The sequence below is a fragment of the Lepidochelys kempii genome, chromosome 8 (genome assembly GCF_965140285.1).
Source record: "Lepidochelys kempii isolate rLepKem1 chromosome 8, rLepKem1.hap1, whole genome shotgun sequence".
Classification (NCBI taxonomy): Eukaryota; Metazoa; Chordata; order Testudines; family Cheloniidae; genus Lepidochelys; species Lepidochelys kempii.
Genome location: NC_136387.1, coordinates 76,252,572 through 76,275,406, shown reverse-complemented (window position 1 = coordinate 76,275,406; position 22,835 = coordinate 76,252,572). Strand labels below are relative to the sequence as shown.

The 22,835-nt window shown below is 41.7% G+C and overlaps 1 protein-coding gene across 1 annotated transcript in view; it reads left to right on the top strand.

Annotated features, from left to right (window-relative positions):
• The window catches only part of ZNF326 (zinc finger protein 326), a 39,033-nt gene that overhangs the window by 13,271 nt on the left and 2,927 nt on the right, over positions 1-22,835 (top strand). Inside the window, exons 5-9 of the mRNA XM_073357111.2 lie at positions 6,379-6,493; positions 7,740-7,887; positions 10,300-10,399; positions 13,716-13,846; positions 15,358-15,453. Of these exons, the coding sequence (XP_073213212.1) occupies positions 6,379-6,493; positions 7,740-7,887; positions 10,300-10,399; positions 13,716-13,846; positions 15,358-15,453 (590 nt within the window). The remainder of the gene's footprint in view (positions 1-6,378; positions 6,494-7,739; positions 7,888-10,299; positions 10,400-13,715; positions 13,847-15,357; positions 15,454-22,835) is intronic.

Here is a 22,835-nt window from a genome sequence, read left to right as displayed (position 1 = left end):
CATTGAAAGCTTATACGTGCATGCACAAACACTGGCCCTGCCATGGTATTTTGACCTTGAAGGACTTTTATCTCGAGGTTGGATAGTCATTCGTTCTCTCTGATCATTCAGTTTGTGATCTCCTTTTGGGATCACTAAAAAGTAACAATTGTAATGTGAAGACTTAATCATCTGGAACTAGAGATCCCCAAACTTACTTTACATAGGCCACATCCATCAAGTAACTGGATAGGTTAGTAGTGACAGTCAAGCCATTGACCCTAAGTTATGACCTGTTCATTAACACTATTCTAAGATATCCATTTCCCTTAATTACTGTTCTTTTATGCCATATTCAGATACTTAGGTATACTTGCCATATTCAAAATGTTGCTATTCCTTTTGTAGGGAAAAGTGTTTTCTTGTCACAAATCCCTGTGGGTCTTTCTCCAGCTGACTGTTTCCAGGGCACATTTTAAGAGAGATCTTTACTTTCCCTGTATTAGTCATAGCCTCAAAATTCAATCTTTCATATTTAATTTAAGTGTCTTTAGTGTAATTTATCCAGTTGGGGGTGCGGGTAGGGGAACCTTTCTCATGAGTACAATGGAAAAGTCTTAGTTGCTGCAAATTGAAACTTATTGCATCAAGCACCAGATACTGTATTTGGTTAATCTCATTTATAAATGTCAGAACATATTTTAAATTTTAAAATTGCCCCCATTGTAGCTTGCTACCTCTTTACTTCCAGGTGTTCAAATAGGTTACTGAGCCCACATTTCCTTGTGTCTGCTTTTATGTTTTCCATTTATTCAGGTTAAAGATGTGATCCCTGTGATCATATCTGCATAATAAATCTTCTGTCAGTGGTGCTGGCAACAGGATTGCAAAGATAAAGTTGAGCAGCCCTAACCATTTTTACTCTGCTGCTGGCATCATTACAGAAATTCGAGAGAGCAGAGATTCTATTAATTTGAAAGAGATTGAAATGAGAGGCAGTCAGGAGATGGAGTTAAGAAACAACACTGTCATACAAAAATAGGTCTGGAGTATATCTGCCTCAGTCTTTTCCTCCACAGCCCTGGACAGTTACTCTTCTTCCCACACCCCTTATAAAGAGGCAGATTTTTTTTATTAAAGCTAATGTTAAAATTATCTAATACACAAGTTAAGGAAAGAGTTTCTATACATCTGGGTATAATGCTTAAATTATCCGAAAGTACAAAGTTTGGTTTAAAAGCCATAAAATACATATAGTACATAATCTGAAGTATCCCAAATTAAGGTTAATATATTTAATGGTACAGTTAAAATACTGGTATCCAAATATTTGGGTACATCACTCATAAAAAGTTATACTAAGAGTAGCTTGTGGGAAGCAAATGTAGCAATGAGTGTAGATTGTCCCTCAATGATTTAGGATAGGTTGTCCCTCAGTAAGTACAGTCCATCAGAGAAGTATTTCAGTTATCTTTCCTGACTTCACTTCTCAGCAGCACTCCAGCTCATCTCTCTTATTTAGAACATCTCACCAGATATAGGCAACATCAGATGTCCCTTGACCACCCGATGGTGTCTGACACCATAAGTTGCCACATCATCCAAGCATAGCGCTGATCGATTCCATGTTGTCGCAACACTTGCTCATTACTGGGGTCCCATGCGTCCAGACTTCCAGTGATCAGAGTGTGTGTTTGAACTTCATACCCCTAGCTCTCAAGGCATCAGCCTGAGGGGCCTATTTTTCCACTTTTGAGCTCATGCGTCGCAGAAGGCCGGGGTCCTGTTCTTAAAGGGAACTGTGATGTCCACCATGACAGTCGTCTTAGGTTCCTCTTTAGTGTTGATGATGATGTTCGGTCGCAGTTGACTGTTCATTCCAGGGATAGTGGAGTTCACGCCAACTTTCCCCATGGGTGGCAGGATGACTTTGACTAGGCGATCTTGGATGACATTGTGGCACAGCTGATAGGCTCTGGAATGGGGCTAGCAGCTACAGAAGTCGTGGGATAGTCTCTCATTGGCATAGCTGCACTTTTTGCATTGCTTGTTTTGATTCCTGTGGCGGACAGCTCTGTTCAGCGGGACACAGTCGAGCCAGGCCCTGTGAATGAATCTCCAGTCAGCAAGTGGGGTGAAACTGCCCCTAGGGAGGGAGTGGTTGCTGGTGTCCCACTTGCACGTCACCTCAAAGGCCTTCCGTCTCAGGTTTTTCCACATACTGGCAATGGTTGGCATCCTTCAGGGTCGTCTCCAGCATAGTTCTCGCTCTCCCAACTCCTGATGTTCCTCACACCATGTTCAGTGGTAGCTGACTCTCTTCTCCAGCTTTTGCATAACATTGTGGGCACAAGTCCAAAGTGAAGCAAAGTTTCCCCCATCTCATCCAAATTTGCCTTCCAGGGAGCTGGGTGGCGACATATTGGTTGGAGGGGGTCCTGGCGATTCGTTTACTGATGGCATCATGCATAGCACTCTCCACAATGTTCCTTGTACGTCTGTGCATGTTAGAAGGTGGAATGCATGAGTGATCATTGCAACATGACACAGATCACCCATTCAAGGGATGTTGGCGCCGCCCTGCTTGTGCAGGATGTGCATCAGTTCATTACTGGTCGTCTCAGGAAGAAACATCCACTTCTTCATTCACTGCCTTATGGTGTTGTTCACCTTGTTGAGAGGTACCTTCGCCTTGGCAGATCCCCTCAGGACAAAGCCATGTCCAGAACATGTTGTTTTCCCCCTGATCTTTGTAGACTAATAGTATATTGAAATGGCTTAATGCACTTCCTAAAGTACTGGAGGACAGTGCTTCTCAGAATGGAGTTTGAGGGCTTGTCTACATTGTGTGGCAATGTGTGCTCTGGGAGTATGAATTCTGAAGCGCACTAGTGTGCTGCACACTAACTGCCCAACGTGGAGCCTATTGGTGCTCATTGGTGCTTTGTGCACAGACTTTCAATATGCACCAGTGTTAGCCGACGGCCAAGGATGTTTGGTGAGGTGCCAGCTATGCCCGTTTATACCATCCGTGACTTTAACCGCTAGGACGCACTGTCCCTTCGCGGCGGGCAGCCCGGGCTAGGCTGACGGATGCCCCAAGGTCCTAACCACCCGTGACTTTAACTGCTAGAGCTCAGAGCTCCTTCGCAGCGGGCAGTCAATACTGACTGACAGGTGCCCCAATGGCAGCACTAAGAGCCTCTCCACACCCGTGACTTTAACTGCTAGAGCTCAGAGCTCCTTCGCAGCGGGCAGCCAGGATTGACTGACAGGTGCCCCAAGAGTTTGCCCCGTGGAGGCGGCACAACTCAACGCTAGGCTCTTAGTACTCTCACCTAATGGCCAGGCTTTAGAGCCAAAACGGCTGAGGTTCTTTAATTGTGTTGGCTGCTTTACAGTAAACCAGAGAAAACAAGTCAGGCTTATGCATAAATGGTTACCAAAATTTATTAAGCTAGATTCTAATCATGTGGTTACAAAATTGCTAGTGCCTACTTATTTAAATGTAGAGATGTTACACACACAAACAAGTTACAAAACTGAAGCCACAATCCCAAAGAAAGAAAACAAAGTATAGAGCTCTATTTCAAAATATGTGTACACTAAAGATAGGAGATCAGGTGTGGGTGCTTCTTACCCTCCTTGCATCTCTCGATTCCAGCGGTGCCAAGCCAGGATCGGTCACTCAATTCCGCGGAAAGACGAATAAGGGACAAGGCGTAGGGACCCTCTTAGCTGCAGAAGCCTTGGGAGGCTGTCACTTATCTGACCAGCAGATAGATAGTGAAAAGCACTCAAAAATCATGGTGCTGTAGGTCCCCTACTTATACCTCTGTACTCCTTTATTCTCTTTCTCCTTTCTTATGCCAAATTGAGGCTGGTCTGTCGGGGTGACGCCAGCTTTCGCAAGAGTAGTTTACACTTGCAAAGGAGAGAAACAATAAGTGTCGACTACTGGACATTTCTTTTATCAGGGTAAATATTTTCCCAACTAGGATGTTGGTGTGTGTGCATCACGCTATTTAGTTGGGGCTAAGAGCCATGTCTGTCACAGGGCCTCTGCCTGCTGTGAGCTTAATCCTTGTATCTGTTCCCAGAGGCACATTGTAGCAGCACACCTGTGCTTTCACAGCTTCAAAGGCTGTGCTGGAATATATGTTAAGTGCCCTGTTCCTGCTTCCTCCTGTGTTTCCAGCAATGCTGGTCTGAGGGGGGGGGGGGGGGGGGCTGGCTGTCTGGCTACAACCAGCAGGGTCTATATGGGCCAGTTAGTGCGTATCATATTGGTGTGCTTTAGAATTCACACTCCCATAGCACACACTGCTGCATGCTGTAGACAGGCCCTTAGTCTGCCTGCCCTAAGGTTATGGGGAGGGTGGGAAGTACCACTTAATTTTCTGTGTGGCAAAATACAAATCATTGGGACATAATCTGGAGGGTGCTCTAAGCAGGAATTGTGAAGTTTTGAAATTAAAAGGTGTGTAACAATGTAATTGAAAATAAATTACACAGTATGGACGTTTACTTCAAAATGGTACTTTGCAATTTTCATGACTTTCTTTCCAGTATTGTGGAAACTGTCTGTTTGGGGTAAAGATAGAAAAATATTGATGCCTATAAGATGCTGTGTAATGGACTTTCCATTAAACTATAACACTTTTTGTTTGTGTGGTTACTCTGCTTACAGGACCAACTGAAATCTGCAGAACAGTTTCTGAGACTTTCACTCAGTAATTGCAAAATACTGCAAGTCATTAACTTTAAATAGTAAATTGTGAAGAATGGACTGCTAGTTAACCTATTTTGCAGGTGTGCTTTTCTAATGCGGTCTGTATGAAACATTGCAAATCTATGGATCCATCAATAATGCCACTTTAGCAAATGCATATGAAAATTTATGCAGCTTTTAAAATGAATGCAATGTCATGCAGGAAAGTGGGAGACACAAGTCCATATCTGGACTGAGGCTTTCATTCCCCTGGTCTGGTAGAGGCTGGGCATTTTCAAGGTATCTACTGATCTTGAGGGTAAGCTGCTCAGGCCATTTCACTCCACAAAACTCCATACCAGATGATTTATGCAGCAGTTAAACAAGGAATCCTTTGCCCATTTTCTGGGTTGAAGGTAAGGCGCCGCATTGAAAATTTTAACTCTGGAAGGCTTTATTGGGAAATGTAAAAAAAGAACGATATGGGGGGAGGATACTCTCTTTCCCGCAGGAGCAGAGTAGTATTCAGGCCCTACATGAAGGGTGAAGAGCCTATTCCACAAAATAAAATACAAAAAGTCTTTGGAGGCCAATAGGGAAGCACAGCTCTTCTAAAGTAATTATGAATGTTTTGAACACTTAATAATACTTCTGGGCCCAGCAACCTTTTTGAAATTCTCTTCACTGGGATGAGTTTGTCATGGGAGTGTGTACACATTTTCTGCTATTGTTTGGCTGGACACACATTTCAGGGGAAATGACCTTTCTTTAAAGTTGACCTGCAAAAAGAAAAAACAAATTATACCACCTTACTTCTTGTGAACGGTGGCCTGAATGACTTTTTTTTTACATGTTCATAGAATTCTAGAGCAGAAATATAGAACTATTGTGATTGATAAGACTGAAAACTGAGCAGTTTAGAAAGGAAGGGATTTTTAGTCAGACATTTTAAAACTTAGTTTCTTGTCAACATATTCTTATTCAAATGCCTGAGAAACACTTGACAGAATTTCTTTAAGATTCTACTATCCCTGCTAAGAAAATTGGTCCTCCACTACTCTAGCCCTCTAGCAAAAACCAGGAAGATCTATTATTTATCTTTAAGCTATAAGCCAAAAGTGTGTGGGAGGATTTCAAATTTGACATTCAGTGCCTATACATCATAAATAATCAAAAAGAAGCATTAACAATTGTCTTTTTTCCTTGTAGATTATCTTTGTATTCGTTTCCATTGTATAAGCTATCTTCACAACAAAAAGGGTGGCTAGAGACTGATTTCTTTTTAATAAATTATGTTTTATGCAACAGCAAATATTGCAGTGAAACACTAAAATTGTGGGGTGTTTGAATAATTGCGATTTTTCCAGTGTCCCTCCTGGTCACTTACTTGGAAATGCCTTAGTAATGTGGTTGGGTTGGCTTTAACTCTGAATTTCCTCACTTTTGAGATTTTTAGTCAGGGCCTTAACCACTAAACTTGCATTGAAATATTAATGTTTACTGATTTTTTTAAATTAAAAATACCCAAAACTTTTAGATGCCATTGAAACACTATGACTTGAATTTATTTTACATTTTGGGACTAGAAAAGATGGTTGTGAAAGAGGTAGGGGAAGTCAAGCATTACACTTTCTACACTCTGGATTTTGGAGATATAAAGTGTTTAACCCAATTCACTATGTGTTAAGGTACCAAACCAGAGGTCAAAAGTGAAGAGGAGGAAAAACGTCGAATTGAGGCAAGAAGAGAGAAACAGAGGCGTAGAAGGGAGAAAAACAGTGAAAAATATGGTGATGGATACAGGTTTGTGCTGTTGTTTTTTTCTACTTAACATCTGTCATCATTCCCTAGCACCTTTTGCTGGTCCCAGTACTCTCTATAGAGGAATACATGAAAGGGTGCTAGGTATACAACAGTGTTTTTTTTTAAAAAAAAACAAACGGTTTTGTCTTGGAGGAGAGGAGATTGCTCAACCAGAGAACTTGAAACATTTTGAGATATAGTAGCATTAATATTTCTGAAAATATATTTGTGCACACCACTACGCTCATGAGATGTTCAAATAATTATCTTTTATAGTGGTACCATCTTCCAGTACTACGCCATGTGTTTATAGTACAATTAGATGAATCTACATGCTGAAAGGGTATTCCTGCTATCCTTCCTAAGCTCCTGAGGATAGGAATTGATCTTATTCTGTGTTTCATGTGTCTCCATTTTAAGTATTACAAAAGTGCCAAATTATGTGGGAGACCTGATTTTCACACAAAAAGGCAATACTTTTGTAAATAAGAGGAGTATTCAGTTTCAAGTATATTCCACTAAACTGTGCCCCAGGAAAATGGATTCATTAAGATTATACCGTGATCTCAGACTCTCCAGAGTGCAAGGGGAATTTTGATGTAAGACTTCAACTTTGTAGTAAAAATAAATTGAGATCTCCCTGATGTGATCTCGTCCTGAAGTGGGGTTTTTTTTGGTAGTTTTGTGATTATATAGGATTACGTATTATATGGGTGGAGGGAAAGAAGCACTCTTGAGCTACATCTGTTCCTCAAACAGTCTCCATTTTTTTTTGGCCCTCTTTCCTGTTCCTGCTGTTAGTACCTTTCCCCACCAATATGAGATTGACACACTTGACAGTTTCACTATTGCTAAACACTGACAGTGTTTTTGAATATCAGCAATAAAATTAACCAAGCTGTTTCATTCTACAGTTTACAAAATGTTAAGTGACAGTTCAGTACATGCCTATTTGAAAATTCAGTAGCTGGGTTTGTATTCGGCTCACTTTTGGCCCTTACCTTCAGAACCATAGCACTGCAAATTTAGCTTTCTTTTATGTAAATGTCATTAATAAAAATTATAGAAAAAGTTGGCTTAATGTTCTACACTTACTAGGGAAAGCTTTCCTACTTGCCACAGATGACTGGATTTAACATGTCCCCACATAAGCCATGTAGGTAATTTTTGAAAAACAGTGACTTAAAAAAACAAACAGAAACTTATTGAACAGTAACACCTTTAACATACGTGTTTCTCCTGCTAGAATGGCATTCACTTGCTCATTTTGTAAATTTCGAACCTTTGAAGAGAAAGACATTGAAGCTCATTTGGAAAGTGCTGCTCACCAGGAAACATTGGATCATATTCAGAAGCAAACCAAATTTGACAAAGTAGTGATGGAATTTCTGCACGTAAGTCATAATGTTCATAGAATCATAGAAATGTAGGGCTGGAAGGAACCCCAAGAGATCATCTAGTACAGCCTCAAGTGCTGAGGCATGACCAGGTAAACCCAGACCATCACTGACAGATGTTAGTCCAACCTGTTCTTGAAAGCCTCCAGTGAGTCTTCTACAACCTAAGGCTATTCCAGAATTTAACTACCCTTACAGTTAGAACATTTTTGTTAACATCTGACCTAAATTTCTCTGCTTGCTCTAGAGTAAGCCCATTATTTCTTGTCCTCTCTTCAGTGGACATGGAGAACAATTAAGTATGGTCCTCTTTATAGGTGCACTGATGGTGGTGTGTAGAGTTCAGTCATGGCATGCAAAGCTAGCACCAGTATAAATACAGTGTATACAGTGAGTCATGGCTTAAGTAGAATAGATTGTGCCCTGTACCCTGAACCCCTAGGGTATATACCCTACATGGCTCTCTACATGCTGAAACTGTGCCTCCCATGTCTACGCTGCAATTTTTAGTAGTGTAGTGCCCAGCTGTCTCCCCACTGCCAAAGCCTTTTCCCATGGTGGAGGAGAGGAGGCAGTGGGGAAAGGCTTGGGCAGGGGAAGGAGCAGAGAAAGGCTCTGATGGTGTGGGGGAAGGGAGCAGGGGAGGAAGTGGGGAAAGTCTCTGGTGGTGGAGGGGGAGGGAGCAGGAGAGATAGTTGGGAAAAGGCTCTGGCGGCTGGAGGGGAGGGAGGGAAAGGCTGGTGGTGGGAGGGGAAGGGAGCGGGGTGGTAGTGGGGAAAGGCTCTGGCGGTGGCAGGTGTCGGGAAAAAGGGAGGTAGTGAGGAAAGGAGGAGGCAGCGGGGAAAGGCTTTGGTGGTGGGTCGGGGAGGGCTGCTGGAGCCTTTCATTGCTGTGTATATCTGTAAACCTGCCTTTCACTGCGGCATGTAGCTACATGTGTAGTGCCTGTACTTTACATGTTGTTGTAAGTGTTGACATAAGCTGTAACAGCCCTTAACATATTTGAAGTCTGTTTTCAGATCCCCCATATTTTTCTTTTTTCAAGACTAAATATGCCCAGTTTTTTTAACCTTTCTCCATAGGTCAGGCTTTCTAAACCTTTTACTGCATTTCCCTAATTTGCTTATGAGAATGTCAAGTGGGACTGTTTCAAAAGCCTTACTAAAATCAGATATATCTCATCTAGTGCTCCCCTCTACCCACTAGGACAGTAACCCTGACAAAGAAGGAAATTGTTGGCTTGGCTGGATTTGTCCTTGACAAATCCATATTGGTTATTCTATATAACCCTATTGTTCTCTAGGTTTTACATATTAATTGTTCAATAACTTGTTCCAGTATCTTTCCAGGTATCAAAGTTAGGCTGACTGGTCTATAATTCGTTGGGTCATCTGTTCCCCATTTTGAAGATAGGTACTATATTTGTCCTTCTCCAGTGCTGTGGGACCTCACCTGTCTTCCATGATTTCTTGCAGATAATTGTTAATGGTTCTGAGATTGCTTCAGCTAGTTCCTTAAAGACCTGTGGATGAATTTTGTCAGGCCTTGCTAACTTGAATACATCTAAATTATCTTGATTTGTAGAAAGAAAAGGAGTACTTGTGGCACCTGAGAGACTAACCAATTTATTTGAGCATAAGCTTTCGTGAGCTACAGCACTCCTTACAATGTTTGTGTGTGTGTGTGTGTGTTTGCGGGGTGGGCGGGGGGAAGAAAACTTGGATCTGTGCTGGAAATGGCCCAACTTGATCATCATACACATTGTAAGGAGAGTGATCACTTTAGATAAGCTATTACCAGCAGGAGAGTGGGGTGGGAGGAGGTATTTTTTCATGCTTCGTGTGTATAAAAAGATCTTCTACACTTTCCACAGTATGCATCCGATGAAGTGAGCTGTAGCTCATGAAAGCTTATGCTCAAATAAATTGGTTAGTCTCTCAGGTGCCACAAGTACTCCTTTTCTTTTTGCGAATACAGACTAATACGGCTGTTACTCTGAAACCTTGATTTGTAGGTCACTTGCATATTGGAGTTTAAATTGTACCATTTATCGTCTTCAAAACATGTACTTAATTTTTCATTAGATCATTTCACTTAGGAAAAGGGTTGTTCACAGTAAACACTACTGAACAGAAAGGCAAGTTCAGAATTTTTGAAAAGTAGCATTGCTTCATAGCTAGGTAACAAAATACGCCATTATTGAAGTTAATAGCTTTGAATGTCTTTGTTAGTCATTATGCCAGAAAATTCCCTTGGAACTAATAATAGTTGATACAAACAAATCTAATAATCAAGAATAGAAAGAGCTGGGTAACTTTCAAAATTTAGTATGTTTCTGATTTGGGGTGCTGTATGGGTGGAGAAATACGTCAGTCATTTAAAATTGATATTCTGTTTCCTGCATTCAAGGAGTGTATGGTGAATAAATTCAAGAAGACAGCTATGCGCAAGCAGCAGACCAACAACCAAACTGAAAATGTCCAAGTTGTTGAAAAAGATGTAATGGAAGGCAAGTAACAGACTCCATGTGAAAGTGCATGTTTTGGGAATATCCATGTCTTTTTTTTTTTTTTTTTTCTTTTCTTTTCATTTCATTTGAACATGCTGATCTGATGTTTGGATTAAAATCAGTTCCAGTGCACTTTATAATATCTGTTGGACTCTTAAGACTCTCTTTAAAAGCTATTTACTCCAAAGGCAAGTCTCCTCCTTTTAGTTCTACAGTTCTGGTCTCCAGTGCATCTGTAGTGTTAGTGGTCTCAAAACTTTCCAAGAATAGGTATTACTACTAAGATTTTGAGTCAGATTACATATCACTTTTTCCACACCCTTCCTATTTTGGGATGAGATTCTGTTCTGGGCCTTTAAGAAGTGCAGCACTAAACTCGCAACTTGGGGAGGTGGTGGGGCTAAAATGACTTTTAAGCCACTGTTGTAGCCATTCTGGGGCTGTCCTGGGGCTGGAGAAGCCCTTGGTGTAACTTAGCCCTAGAGACTTTTCTGAATGGCAGTGTCCTCCCTGCCTTATGAGCTGCAGTACTGTGTAAGCAGCCCTGCCCCAACACCCCTCTCTGTCCAGGTGGAGCTTCTATGCTGGGTCTTACAAGGGGTTTTCAGGAGGCAGCATTGTGGCTGTTTTCCAGAGTGTGTGCACTAAGAAGAATCCTCCCTCCTGCTACTCTGACCCTTTTATAGAGCATATAGTGGCCAGGAACTTATCCTTGATCTTTGTACGGTGTTAATTAGCATAGCACTTATTAGATAAGAGATCCACACGCTTCATGTGTAAGTAAGCCCTTAGACCTTTGGTCCAGTGGATGTCATATCTGCTAAATGCGGTGTAAAATACAGTGTACTATAAAACATGTTAAATAGTTTAAATTAAACTATTTACAGCAGTTCTAAAAAGTCATCCCCTTAAATTCTTGTGTGTGTGTGTGTGTGTATAGGAAAATCTTTTCATGTTAGCTTGTTAACAAAAAACCTTGAATGCAAATATTGTAAGTTTTTAAGTAGAATTTGAGTCCTGCAACTTTTCCTGTCTGGGGGAAAAAAAATTCATATGTCCTTAAGTAGGGCAGAGTGGCAATTCATACAGCTACTACAATAGGATCAGTCCTATAGAAAATACTTGGGTTTTTTGGGGGGGGTTTATTTATTCATTTATTTATTTATTTTACTTTAAAAATATCTAAGTACCCTAAATAAAATTAGGTTCTTCTGTGAGTGCTGGTCCGTATGTGTATTCCACACATGGGTACCAATGCATGCCGTGTGCCCGAGTCTGGAAATTCTTAGTAAGCAGTGTCTGGTGGCCTTCACTTGTGCAGTCGCTGTCCTTGTGCTGCAGACCGAGGGCATAAGAGGCAGTGCAGGCTGACACCTCTCCCATTCTTTCTTACTACTACATGGCCTTACTCAGAATCCTCTGGGTCCACAGTTTTCCCCAGCTTCTTTCTCATCAACCTGTAAATATATATTGTAAATAGTTTTAATATTTAGCATAGTTAAAGTTTTGCGATAATATAGCTAGTTCGGCTTAGTTTTTCCCATTGTAGGGAGTCCCTCCCTGTGGATTGGGACTAGGCCTGGTGTCCTAGGGTTCAAGAACTGCATATCTTGGCCTCTCTCTTTCTCCATGAGCAGTTAGCATCTGTGCTGCCACTGCTGTCTGGGTAAGATGCATATCTCAGCAAAGTGCAGTATTTACAGTTTGTTTCCCCCATGAATATGTGAAGTTCATGATGTTCAGCTTGGGAAGCACCTTATGGAGAAAGCCATGAGATCTCGCTTGGATTCAGGCAAGGGAGACTCCCCTGTACAGTGACCTTAACTGACGAGCAGTTACCCTCTAAGGATGAGCTTGAGAGTGGAGCCTAGAGCTGCTAAGCCCAAGGAATTGTCACCATGGGCTTTGCACGGGAGGGGTGCACTCATTGATACAAGGACAGATCCCCATCCAGGTCTACTCCTAAAAGAAGAGACCCCTCCCTGACTCTGCCAAGGTCAGGTGAGCCTTCGCTCGCAATTCTGAAGGGCTCAGGACCACATAAGACCCCCGGGCAGGTGGTTAAAATGCATAAGAAAAAGGATCTGTCAGGACTGTCTTCGGTTCCGATTTCTAAACATAAAGACTGTCATCCACCAGCTCCATTTAAGAGTTCTAGACCTGAGTCTTTGGTGTTTTTTGTTTTTTTTAAATGAATCATATCTTTGATATTAAAGTGGGTTTGATTTATTTCCCAGGAGCATCTTTGACTTCTTTCAGTTAAGCAACTGTGTCTGTCTTTGACCAATTTAATTAGCGTGAACTGAGCTTTGTAAATGTTTGCTTGTGTATGATTGGTATAGACCAGTGGTCTCCTCTTTTTTTGATCGTGCACCCCATCAGTAAAAAAATTTTGAGCACGGACCCCCAATATATGTATAAATTATAAATTATATACATGTATTACTGTACTAATATATTATGTAAATTATAAAACACACAAAAAATAGAAATTAAAAAACAATGAGATAAAGATGAAATAAACAATATTTTAAATTTTTTTTATTTTATTAACGGTACAAAAAACCTTTTTGCTCTCCCTAAAAATAATTATTATTAATATTTTTAGTGAGAGCAATGTGATTGAATATGCTTTATTATTTTTGAAAATCTTGGTTTAACACTTTGTGATACAGCGGGTGTTCAGAGTGGGGTGCGGGGTCTGGGAGGGAGTTAGGGTGTGGGAGGGCGCTCAGGGTGGGACTGTGGGAGGAGGCTCAGGACAGGGGCAGGCAGGAGGTGCAGCGCACTTACCTGGGGCAGATCCTATTTGGTGCAGGGGTGTGCAGGTGGCTCTGTGCAGCACAGCACCACCCCCATGGCCACGATTCTGGGAGCTGCCCCCCCCCAGCAGGCAGGGCCACCCGGAACGCGGGGGCTTCAGGGCCCTGGGCTAAGGGGGCCCTGGCCTGCAGCTCTAAAGCCCCTTTCGGAATGCGGCCCTGCGAACACGGGCCGGAGGACTCAGGAGGAGCAGGGGCAGCTGCGCAGCCAGCGGCTGGAGAGAAGTGGCGCTTTCCCGTTCAAAGCACCGCTTCTCTCAGGCCGACTTTGAAGGGGAAAGTGCTGCTTTTTTCTGGCCGCTGGCTGCATGGCTGCCCCTGCTCCTCCACGGGCCGGAGGACTCAGGGCCACCCCTGCCCCCCTTTTTTTTCCCTCCGGCGGCTCTCCTCCTGTTGCACCCCCCAATCGATTGTCTTGTGCACCCCACTTTGGAGACCACTGATATAGACAATAGAGCCTCATAATTGTGGTAATGTCTTGTTTTCTTTGCTAGGCGTTACTGCTGATGACCACATGATGAAAGTTGAGACTGTTCACTGCAGTGCTTGCAGTGTGTATGTTCCTGCACTACACAGTTCTGTTCAACAGCACTTAAAATCTCCTGATCACACAAAGGGAAAGCAAGTAAGATTTAGTATTTTATAAATGTTCGTAATTACTTGTTCTGTGAACTGCTGAAGGTACAGTCTAATCTGAACAGAAAATAGAATGCAGGTTTCCTTTTTAACTTTAGAATCTTCTGTTTTGATACTGGGCATCTAATGAGGAGCAATAAATTCAGCCGTCTTATCAAATAGACAGCTTACATTGTGATCTGTTGCTATGGGGTTTTATAGTTTTCTTGTGATTCAGTGTAAGATTTAGGTTTATGTTACTAAATGGAACAATCATTTTAAGTTGCGATTTGATGAGAGATTTATATTCTGACTAATGAGTATACACTCTGATATGCTAGTTTTCTAGTGAAAGTAATGGTTTCTGAAGGTTCAACTTTCCAGTAACAGTGTATACATTAATAATGTGCTTTATGGCTGCCAATAAGGATCAAAAGAAAATCAGTGGTGACATACTTCTCTGTTAAATTCCTCGCTCTATTAGAAATTGAAACTAGTAAGAAAACTTACTGCATTAAATATTAAGTAGTACTAAATACTGTTCTTGGTTGAATGCATGAGATAAATGAAAGGAATTGTTGGAACAATAGTTATTTAAGTCTATAAATAGGAGTTTAGAGCATTGATTTAGGTACTTATTTATAGTGATATTGCAATAGTTCATTGTCCTTTCCTGTCTGTATCAGACTTTAATGTATACCTAGTGCAAGGCCTAAATTCATATATTTTGGGTGGTGCTGCTGCCATCATTTCCTCTGCTGGTTTCATGTACACATACGCATGCCACCTCACTGATGTTTAAAGCCAAGGTGTGTGTTCTGATTGTTAAGCACTTTTTTAATCAGAAGGAAAAGTCTTATATAGAAAGAATTAGAACAGTTGAGAAGTAGTAGTGATATACAGAAACAAAATTTCCATTGCAATTTAAAATGCTGCATTTTTAATTTAGCTAATCTACTAAAGTGATTGGTTGAAAGAGGAACATGACTTGAAAAACGGTGGTAGCTGGTGAGTGTGGCTTGGAGAATAATATAAATCTGCAGTAGTTTGGACATTCCTTGTCCATTATACAGTTACTGAGATTTTGTATATTTTCAATAATTATAGAAAATGATATGCAGGGCAATCTGCTCTGATAAGATGGTAAGTCAGAGAACTTTTTTGCATTAGCGGCCAGTGTAAGTTTAAATGTACATTAAATACATTCAGAGAAACCAGTTACATGGTTGCAGTTTGTAATGTAGATGAGGGCTTAACTGTATCCCTAGACAAGGCTAAAGCCAGGGGCCAGTCCACTCGCCCAAATACAGATACAGCTGTGTTGTACCCAGTTCCTCTTATTTCATTTATTATGTAGGTTGGACCTTTTATGCCAAGAGTTAGTATTTCCTGCTTTGACAAGTAAATGTGTAACAGCTCTAATGTAGCAGCCTTAACCAATAGAGCATGAATTAAATTTGTATCACACAACTATTTAAATAGATCAGGTTTGTAATAGTTACAATTAAATCCATTTCATAGGCCTACAGAGAACAAATAAAAAGGGAGAGTGTACTGACTGCTACCAGCATCCTGAATAACCCAATAGTGAAGGCACGATATGAGCTGTATGTCAAGGTAAGATATGAAAGGAAAAAATGATACTGTCATCTCTGATCTTGTTTATGGTGTCACCCTGTTCCTTCTACATTCCCCATTGATGCTAATCTCAGTGCATGTTTGTCTCCTCTGCCTTCTTACAGACCACCCCAATGCATGGAATACCCTTCCATCTTTATTCACTGAGCCACCTCTCTACCCTCTTTTAAGTACCTTACAAAAATTTTGTGATGCTAATAAGTCAGCTATTAACATGTTGGTTTTTTTTTTTTTTAAATCCTTTTGTATTCCCATTTTGGGGTGTCCTAGTTTGTCCAGTCTTGTGTGTCCTTTTTACTTTTTAAGCAGAGACTCATGTTGAGTTTGTAAATTAGGTGCATTGTTGATGCTTTATTAGTAAATAACAGTATGTATGACACTGACTCTTGCAGAGGTTGCAAATCCTGTGACTTTGTATTAAAGCTGCGGTAATCTTTTTGCTGAAATATCCTCCTTCATCAGTAACATAAATGCAAAGATTCCATTACACATCTCATAACTGTCATACTAAATTGCTAGTATGTCCACAGACCACTTGATTATTCCACTTCTGTTTGCTGCAGAAGAAAATGACTAGTCTGATATCGTTTATTTCAGTGTCCAAATAAATCAGCATTGCCAATAGCAGTCTATGCTACCATAAACTTAGAATTAAAGAACCTTTGCAACCCTTGAGCAGGACATCTGTTGGGATGCCTGTGAATGCAGTTTCATGTATAATGCACAATTTTCTGGATCAACTAAATAACCATGCTTTGATATTTAAACTGTAGTGAGAGTAACTATAAGTAGGTGTCAAAATAGCCATAATTTTGTCCATACATAGGGTGTCAAAATAATACAGATTTTTCAATCTATACTGACAAGAGTAAAGTCTTCAGGAAAAATTACAAGATTGCAATCAATGTGCCAAATAACCAGGATTTAAAATCTCAAATTGTTCTCATCCTGTAAGATTTAGCATAGATGCATCAGTTGAAGCCATGAGCTCTAGCCTCTTGAGTCTTTAATTAAATTCTACAAATATACAGAATTTGGACTTATAGTTCAATATCCTTAGCAAAACATTTCTAGCTTGCAAGCTAAGGTAGTTGGGGGTGAGGAGGAGAGAAGAGAATAGAGGTAAATTTGTTTAGGTGACTTTAAAAGTGCATTTCTATACTTGGAATTTCCTGGTTTTCTTGCATTTAGTTCTTAAAGCTGATAGTTTAAAATGTCTTTCCCTGAAGTTGCAGATGTAAGATTGAACATATACAACAATTTAAAGAAGGTTTGGAATTTTGAGTTATATACACTTCACACTTATTGATTTGTTAAATATTCATTTCGCTACTACCAAAGGCAAGTTGTGATTGTACCTGGACATAATAGCAACCTACAATTGACCTGCAAAGTGTCAAAAATAAACAAACTATAGTTTGAGAATTCATATACACGGATCCCACCATAGGTGTGTGCACATAAACCTGAAATCTTTTAGCCATAAGTGTCCCTTTGGGCTGCACAGGCAACTGGTGTACGTTTGCACCTCTCACAGCAAGGGTATAAAAGGCAGAGAAGCACCATCTGCCACTCAGTTCCTTCTTACTGCCTGTGGTTGTGAGTTGGGTGGCCAACTTGAGTCCTTCTCAGGCTCATGTTGGCCATCCCTGAGCTACATGCCATTGTAGGCAATTTCATCATACCATCCCTTTCATAAACTTATCAAGCTCAGTCTTGAAGCAAGTTAGGTTTTTTGCCCCTACTGCTCCTGTGGAAGGCTGTTCCAGAACTTCACTTCACTTTGATGGTTAGAAACTTCCATCTAATTTCAAGCCTAAACTTGTTCACGGCCAGTTTATATCCATTTGTTCTTGTTTCAGAGTAACAGCCGTGTTAGTCTGTATTCGCAAAAAGAAAAGGAGTACTTGTACTTGTACTCTAAGGCTTGGGCCATTTCCTGCACAAATCCAGGTTCTCTCACCCCCTCGCTATCTTAAAACAAAAAAACTTCAAATCCAGATTCCAGCGAGAAACTGCTGAATTGGAATTCATTTGCAAATTGGATACTATTAATTTAGGCTTAAATAGAGACTGGGAGTGGCTAAGTCATTATGCAAGGTAGCCTATTTCCTCTTGTTTTTTCCTACCCCCCCCCCCAGATGTTCTGGTTTAACTTGGATTTAAACTTGGAGAGTGGTCAGTTTGAGCTATTACCAGCAGAGGAGTGAGTTTGTGTGTGTATGGGGGTGGGGGGGATGTGAGAGAACCTGGATTTGTGCTGGAAATGGCCCACCTTGATTATCATACACATTGTAGGGAGAATGGTCACTTTGGATGAGCTATTACCAGCAGGATAGTGAGTTTGTGTGTGTGGTCTTTGGGAGGGGGGTGAGGGGGTGAGAGAACCTGGATTTGTGCAGGAAATGGCCCACCTTGATTATCATGCACATTGTGTAGAGAGTTGTCACTTTGGATGGGCTATCACCAGCAGGAGAGTGAATTTGTGTGGGGGGGTGGAGGGTGAGAAAACCTGGATTTGTGCTGGAAATGGCCCAACCTGATGATCACTTTAGATAAGCTATTACCAGCAGGACAGTGGGGTGGGAGGAGGTATTGTTTCATATTCTCTGTGTGTATATAAAGTCTGCTGCAGTTTCCACAGTATGCATCCGATGAAGTGAGCTGTAGCTCACGAAAGCTCATGCTCAAATAAATTGGTTAGTCTCTAAGGTGCCACAAGTACTCCTTTTCTATTTGTTCTTGTGACCTTCAACTTAAATAATGCTTCTCCTTCCTGGTATTTATCCCTCTGATTTATTCATAGAGAGCAATCATATCTCCCCCACAGTCTTATTTTTGGTTAAACCTAACCTAATTTCTGTGGTAGGATTCTGCAAAGATTCAGCTACTAGTTGGTACTGTATTAGTACTGTATTGGTACCAGTTGGTACTGTATTAGTACTGTATTGGTACCAGTTGGTACTGTATTAGTACTGTATTGGTACCAGTTGGTACTGTATTAGTAGGCTGTGTGTGTGTGTGTATCTTTGTCTCCTCATTGATGCCTAAACATGATCAAGACCAAAATAAATAAAATTTTATAATACGTTACTTTGGGTTTGTAATTAATTATGTTATGGAATACTTACTGTCTTTTAAATACTCAGGGCTTTTAGTTAGCTCTGTTAGGGTCCATCTGGCCGCAGATCAGCATATAATCCATATGTTGATGGTCATTAGATTTTCCTATCACCCTATGTTATGTAGGTTTTTAAAAGGCTTAATTCACATATTTCCACCAATATTAAGGAACCATTTGCTACCTGGGACTTGCGCGTGGTCCTTAAGTCTGACGGACCCTCCATTTGAACTTGTCATGTTTTTTGTATCACCTCTCTGTTTAAAGTGATGTTTTTGGTAGCCATCACCTCAGCACACAAGATGAGCGAAATTCAAATTTTGATGTCTGGCCCTCCATATGCTGTTTCATAAGGACAAAGTTACACTCGGGCTTCATCCAGGATTTTTACCAAAAGTAGTTTTGGACTTCATGTAAATCAGTTTCTTCCCTTACTGGTATTTTTTCTTAAGTCTCATGGCTCTCTTCTGTGGAGACTAAACTCCACACACGTAGATGTTCTTAGGGATATGCCCTTTTATCTTTTCACAACGAAGCCTTTTTGTAAATCATCTAGACTTTTTTTTGTAGCTTTGGTAGTAAAGCTGAGGGGTAGGCTGTATCCTCTCAGACTCTGTAAATAGGTTACAGACTGTATTAAAATTTCCTGTTCTTTTGAATAAACTACCTGTTCCCCCTCAAGTTAGGATACACTCTTCTAGGATCCAGTTGATATCTGTGGCTTCTTTCAGAGGGCTTCCTATTTCTGAAATTTGTAGAGCAGCTACTTGGAGTTCTGTTCATATGTTTACCAATCACTGCTTCATTGTGATAGGTTCTAGATCAGATGCCAAGTTAGGTAATGCTGTTCTACAGTCGCCATTTAGATAGGACTCTATCACCCACCTCTTTGAAGGATAATTGCTAGTTCTATAGTTGGATCCATGTGGATAAAGAGAGGTTACTTATGTTACAGTAACTGGAGTTCTTCAAGATGTTTTTGTCCACATGGATCCCAGGATGCACCCGCCTTCCCCACTGATACAGAGTTCTTGGATTTCTGAATTTTTGGATTTCTGAATTATTGAAAGAACTGACTGGAAGTTTGAGCTGCTCTATACCTTTCCTGTAAGAAACATCCGTAAAGGTACACAGGGTGAATTCATAACCCCAGTGGACACTTGCATGCCTTAGGTGCATGTGTCTGCATTGGGATCCATGTGGACAAAAGCATCTTGAACTCCAGTTACCGTAAGGTCAGTAACCTCTGGTTTCAGGCTGTGTGTGTGTATCTCAAAAGAGGGCATAAATCCAGATTTAAGTGTTGCTTTTTTAACCTAAGAAATATTGAGGTTATCAAGTTCCAGTCATGTCTGGTGTTGTAGTCCTCCTAAGTCGACCTTGAATAACACCGTGGTGCTTGAAAAAATCTTAAAAAATAAACTCCAAAACTTACATGACTTTCTTTGCACATCATAAGCAAAAAAGGCAGAAGCCCAATATTTTTTCCTTTTCAGATCACCTTTAAGTAATACTCTTGGAAAACTAGCTGTGCTTTAATTAGCAGCCTGTGCAAAACAGCTGTCTACATTTCATGTAATTCCATTGTTTTTACTTACTATTAATACACAGTTCTTAAAGGTGTACAGCAAAACAAAAATGTTCTGTATTGAATGTCCCTACTAAACAGGGAGAGCATTCATGAGAAAATTAAGTTTTGACTAATCTATTTAAAATAAACTTCTGTCTGAAATCTGCTTGCTACTTCCTGGTTCAGTAAGGATAACCAAGAATATGAATTTCAGATCAGACAATTTCAGTGACCATTAAAAGATTTATAATTCTGGGTCTAACTTGTTTTAATTTTGCCTTACAGTTCACCTTTAAAATAGAATTGTCTTCTTGAGGATGAATAGACTGACTTAGGGCATGGCTACACTTGCAAATGTAGAGTCCTTTGAGTTAAACCAGCCTTCGTAGAGCGCAGTAGGGAAAGCGCTGCAGTCTGTCCACACTGACTGCTGCAAGTGCACTGGCATGTCCACATTTGCAGCACTTGCAGCAGCATTTGGAGCAGTGCATTGTGGGCAGCTATCCCACAGAACACCTCTTCCCATTCTGGTGCTGTGGCTTGTGGGAAGGGGGCAGGGAGTGCGGGGCATTCTGGGTCCTGTCTCCACGCCCCATGATGCATCGGTTCGCATCCCAGCAGTCCCTCTGCTTCCATCCACAATTGGCGCTATCTTTCGACATTTTTTGTACTGCGCACTCTCTCTCCCCTTTCGGTCTGTGGGAGTGGAGCCCGAACTGCTGAGGAATATGCTGATGAGTCTAGCCAGCACATCACATTTGGCAGTCGAGTTACTCCTTAAGATCCAAAGCGACAGTGAGGACTCCAATAATATCGACACGAGTAACACATAAGATATGAGATTGCTTGTGGCATTCACGGACATGCTCACCACCATGGAACGCTGCTTCTGGGCTCGGGAAACAAGCACTGAGTGCTGGGATCACATCGTCATACAAGTCTGGGATGACTAGCAGTGGCTGCAGAACTTTTGGATGCGAAAAGCCACTTTCATGGGACTGTGTGAGGAGCTCACCCTCACCCTGCGGCGCAAGAACACGAGATTGAGAGTTGCCCTCATGGTGGAGAAGATGGTGGCTATTGCAATCTGGAAGCTGGCAACTCCAGACAGCTACCGATCGGTCGCTAACCAGTTTGGAGTGGGGAAATTGACTGTTGGAATCGTGTTGATGCAAGTTTGTAGGGCCATTAATCGCATCCTGCTCAGAAGAACTGTGACTCCGGGTAATGTGCATGATGTTATGGCTGGCTTTGCACAAATAGGTTTTCCTAACTGCAGAGGGGCGATAGATGGCACGCATATTCCAATTCTGACATCAGTCCACCTAGCCTCTGAGTACGTTAATTGCAAGGGGTATTTCTCTATGGTTCTCCAGGTGCTTGTGGATCACCGTGGGCGTTTCATTGACATTAACGCAGGCTGGCCCGGAAAGGTGCATGATGCACACATCTTTCGGAACACTGGCCTGTTCAGGAAGCTGCAAGCTGGGACTTTTTTCCCAGACCAGAAGATCACCGTAGGGGAAGTGGAAATGCCCATTCTGATCCTTGGAGACCCCACTTACCCTTTAATGCCATGGCTCATGAAACCATATACGGGGAGCCTTGACAGCAGCAAGGAGTGATTCAACAACAGGCTGAGCTGGTGCAGAATGATTGTGGAGTGTGCTTTTAGCTGTTTAAAGGGCCGCTGGCGCTCTCTGTATGGGAAGCTGGACCTGGTCGATGACTGCATCCCCACAGTTATATCCGTTTGCTGTACCCGCCATAACTTTTGTGAAGGGAAGGGTGAAAGCTTCACTCAGGCATGGAACTCGGAGGTTCAACACCTGGAGGCTGAATTTGAAGAGCCAGAGAGCAGGGCTATTAGAGGGGCCCAGCGTGGGGTTGCAAGGATTAGGGATGCGTTGAGGGAGCAATTTGAGGCTGAAAGCCACCAGTAGTGTCTGGTGCCCTGCACGGGAGTGAAGTGCAGTGGTTCCAATGTTAGTAGGAATTTGTGTTCGCTACGTATGATACACTGACTTGCAGTACCTGTTGCTTTCCTGGACTAAGGTATCTTTTACTTTATGCAATAATAAATAATGTTTTCAAAGCAAAAAAAATCTATTTAATGAAAAGAAAATGCATTTATTGAAAAGAAATACAACTGCTTGGGAAACACAAGGGCAAGGAGGTGGGGTGGGGAACGGTACAATCACAGGTTTTAGTATGTTCTGTTATCATACTCAAGCCTTCCTGTTCGGAGTGCTGTGCAATGAGTGCTGCACTTCAGGATGGCTACACTGCATGGTGATGGGGGTTGAGTGCAGTGGGTAAGGGTCATAGTTTTCAGGGCTGGGTGGTGAAGCTACAGGTGTTGGAGGCAGCTGGTTGCAGTAAGAACCCGGATGTTGGAGAAAGTGGGTTGGAGGTGACATGGGGCACAAGGGAAAGAGTTTTGGGATGAGGGCTGCCGGGGGGGTGGGGGAAAGAGGGTGGTAGTACTCTGCCTGCATGGCTACGAGCACCTGGATCGAGTCTGCTTGGCGCCCCATGATGCTTATCAGCTGCTCTGTGCTTTGGTGCTGGCGATATGCATTCTGGTGGCGGACCCTCCTTTCACTCTCCCACCACTCCTGCACTTTTTGATTTTTATTAAGGGAGTTCTGCATGACTTCATGCAGCATG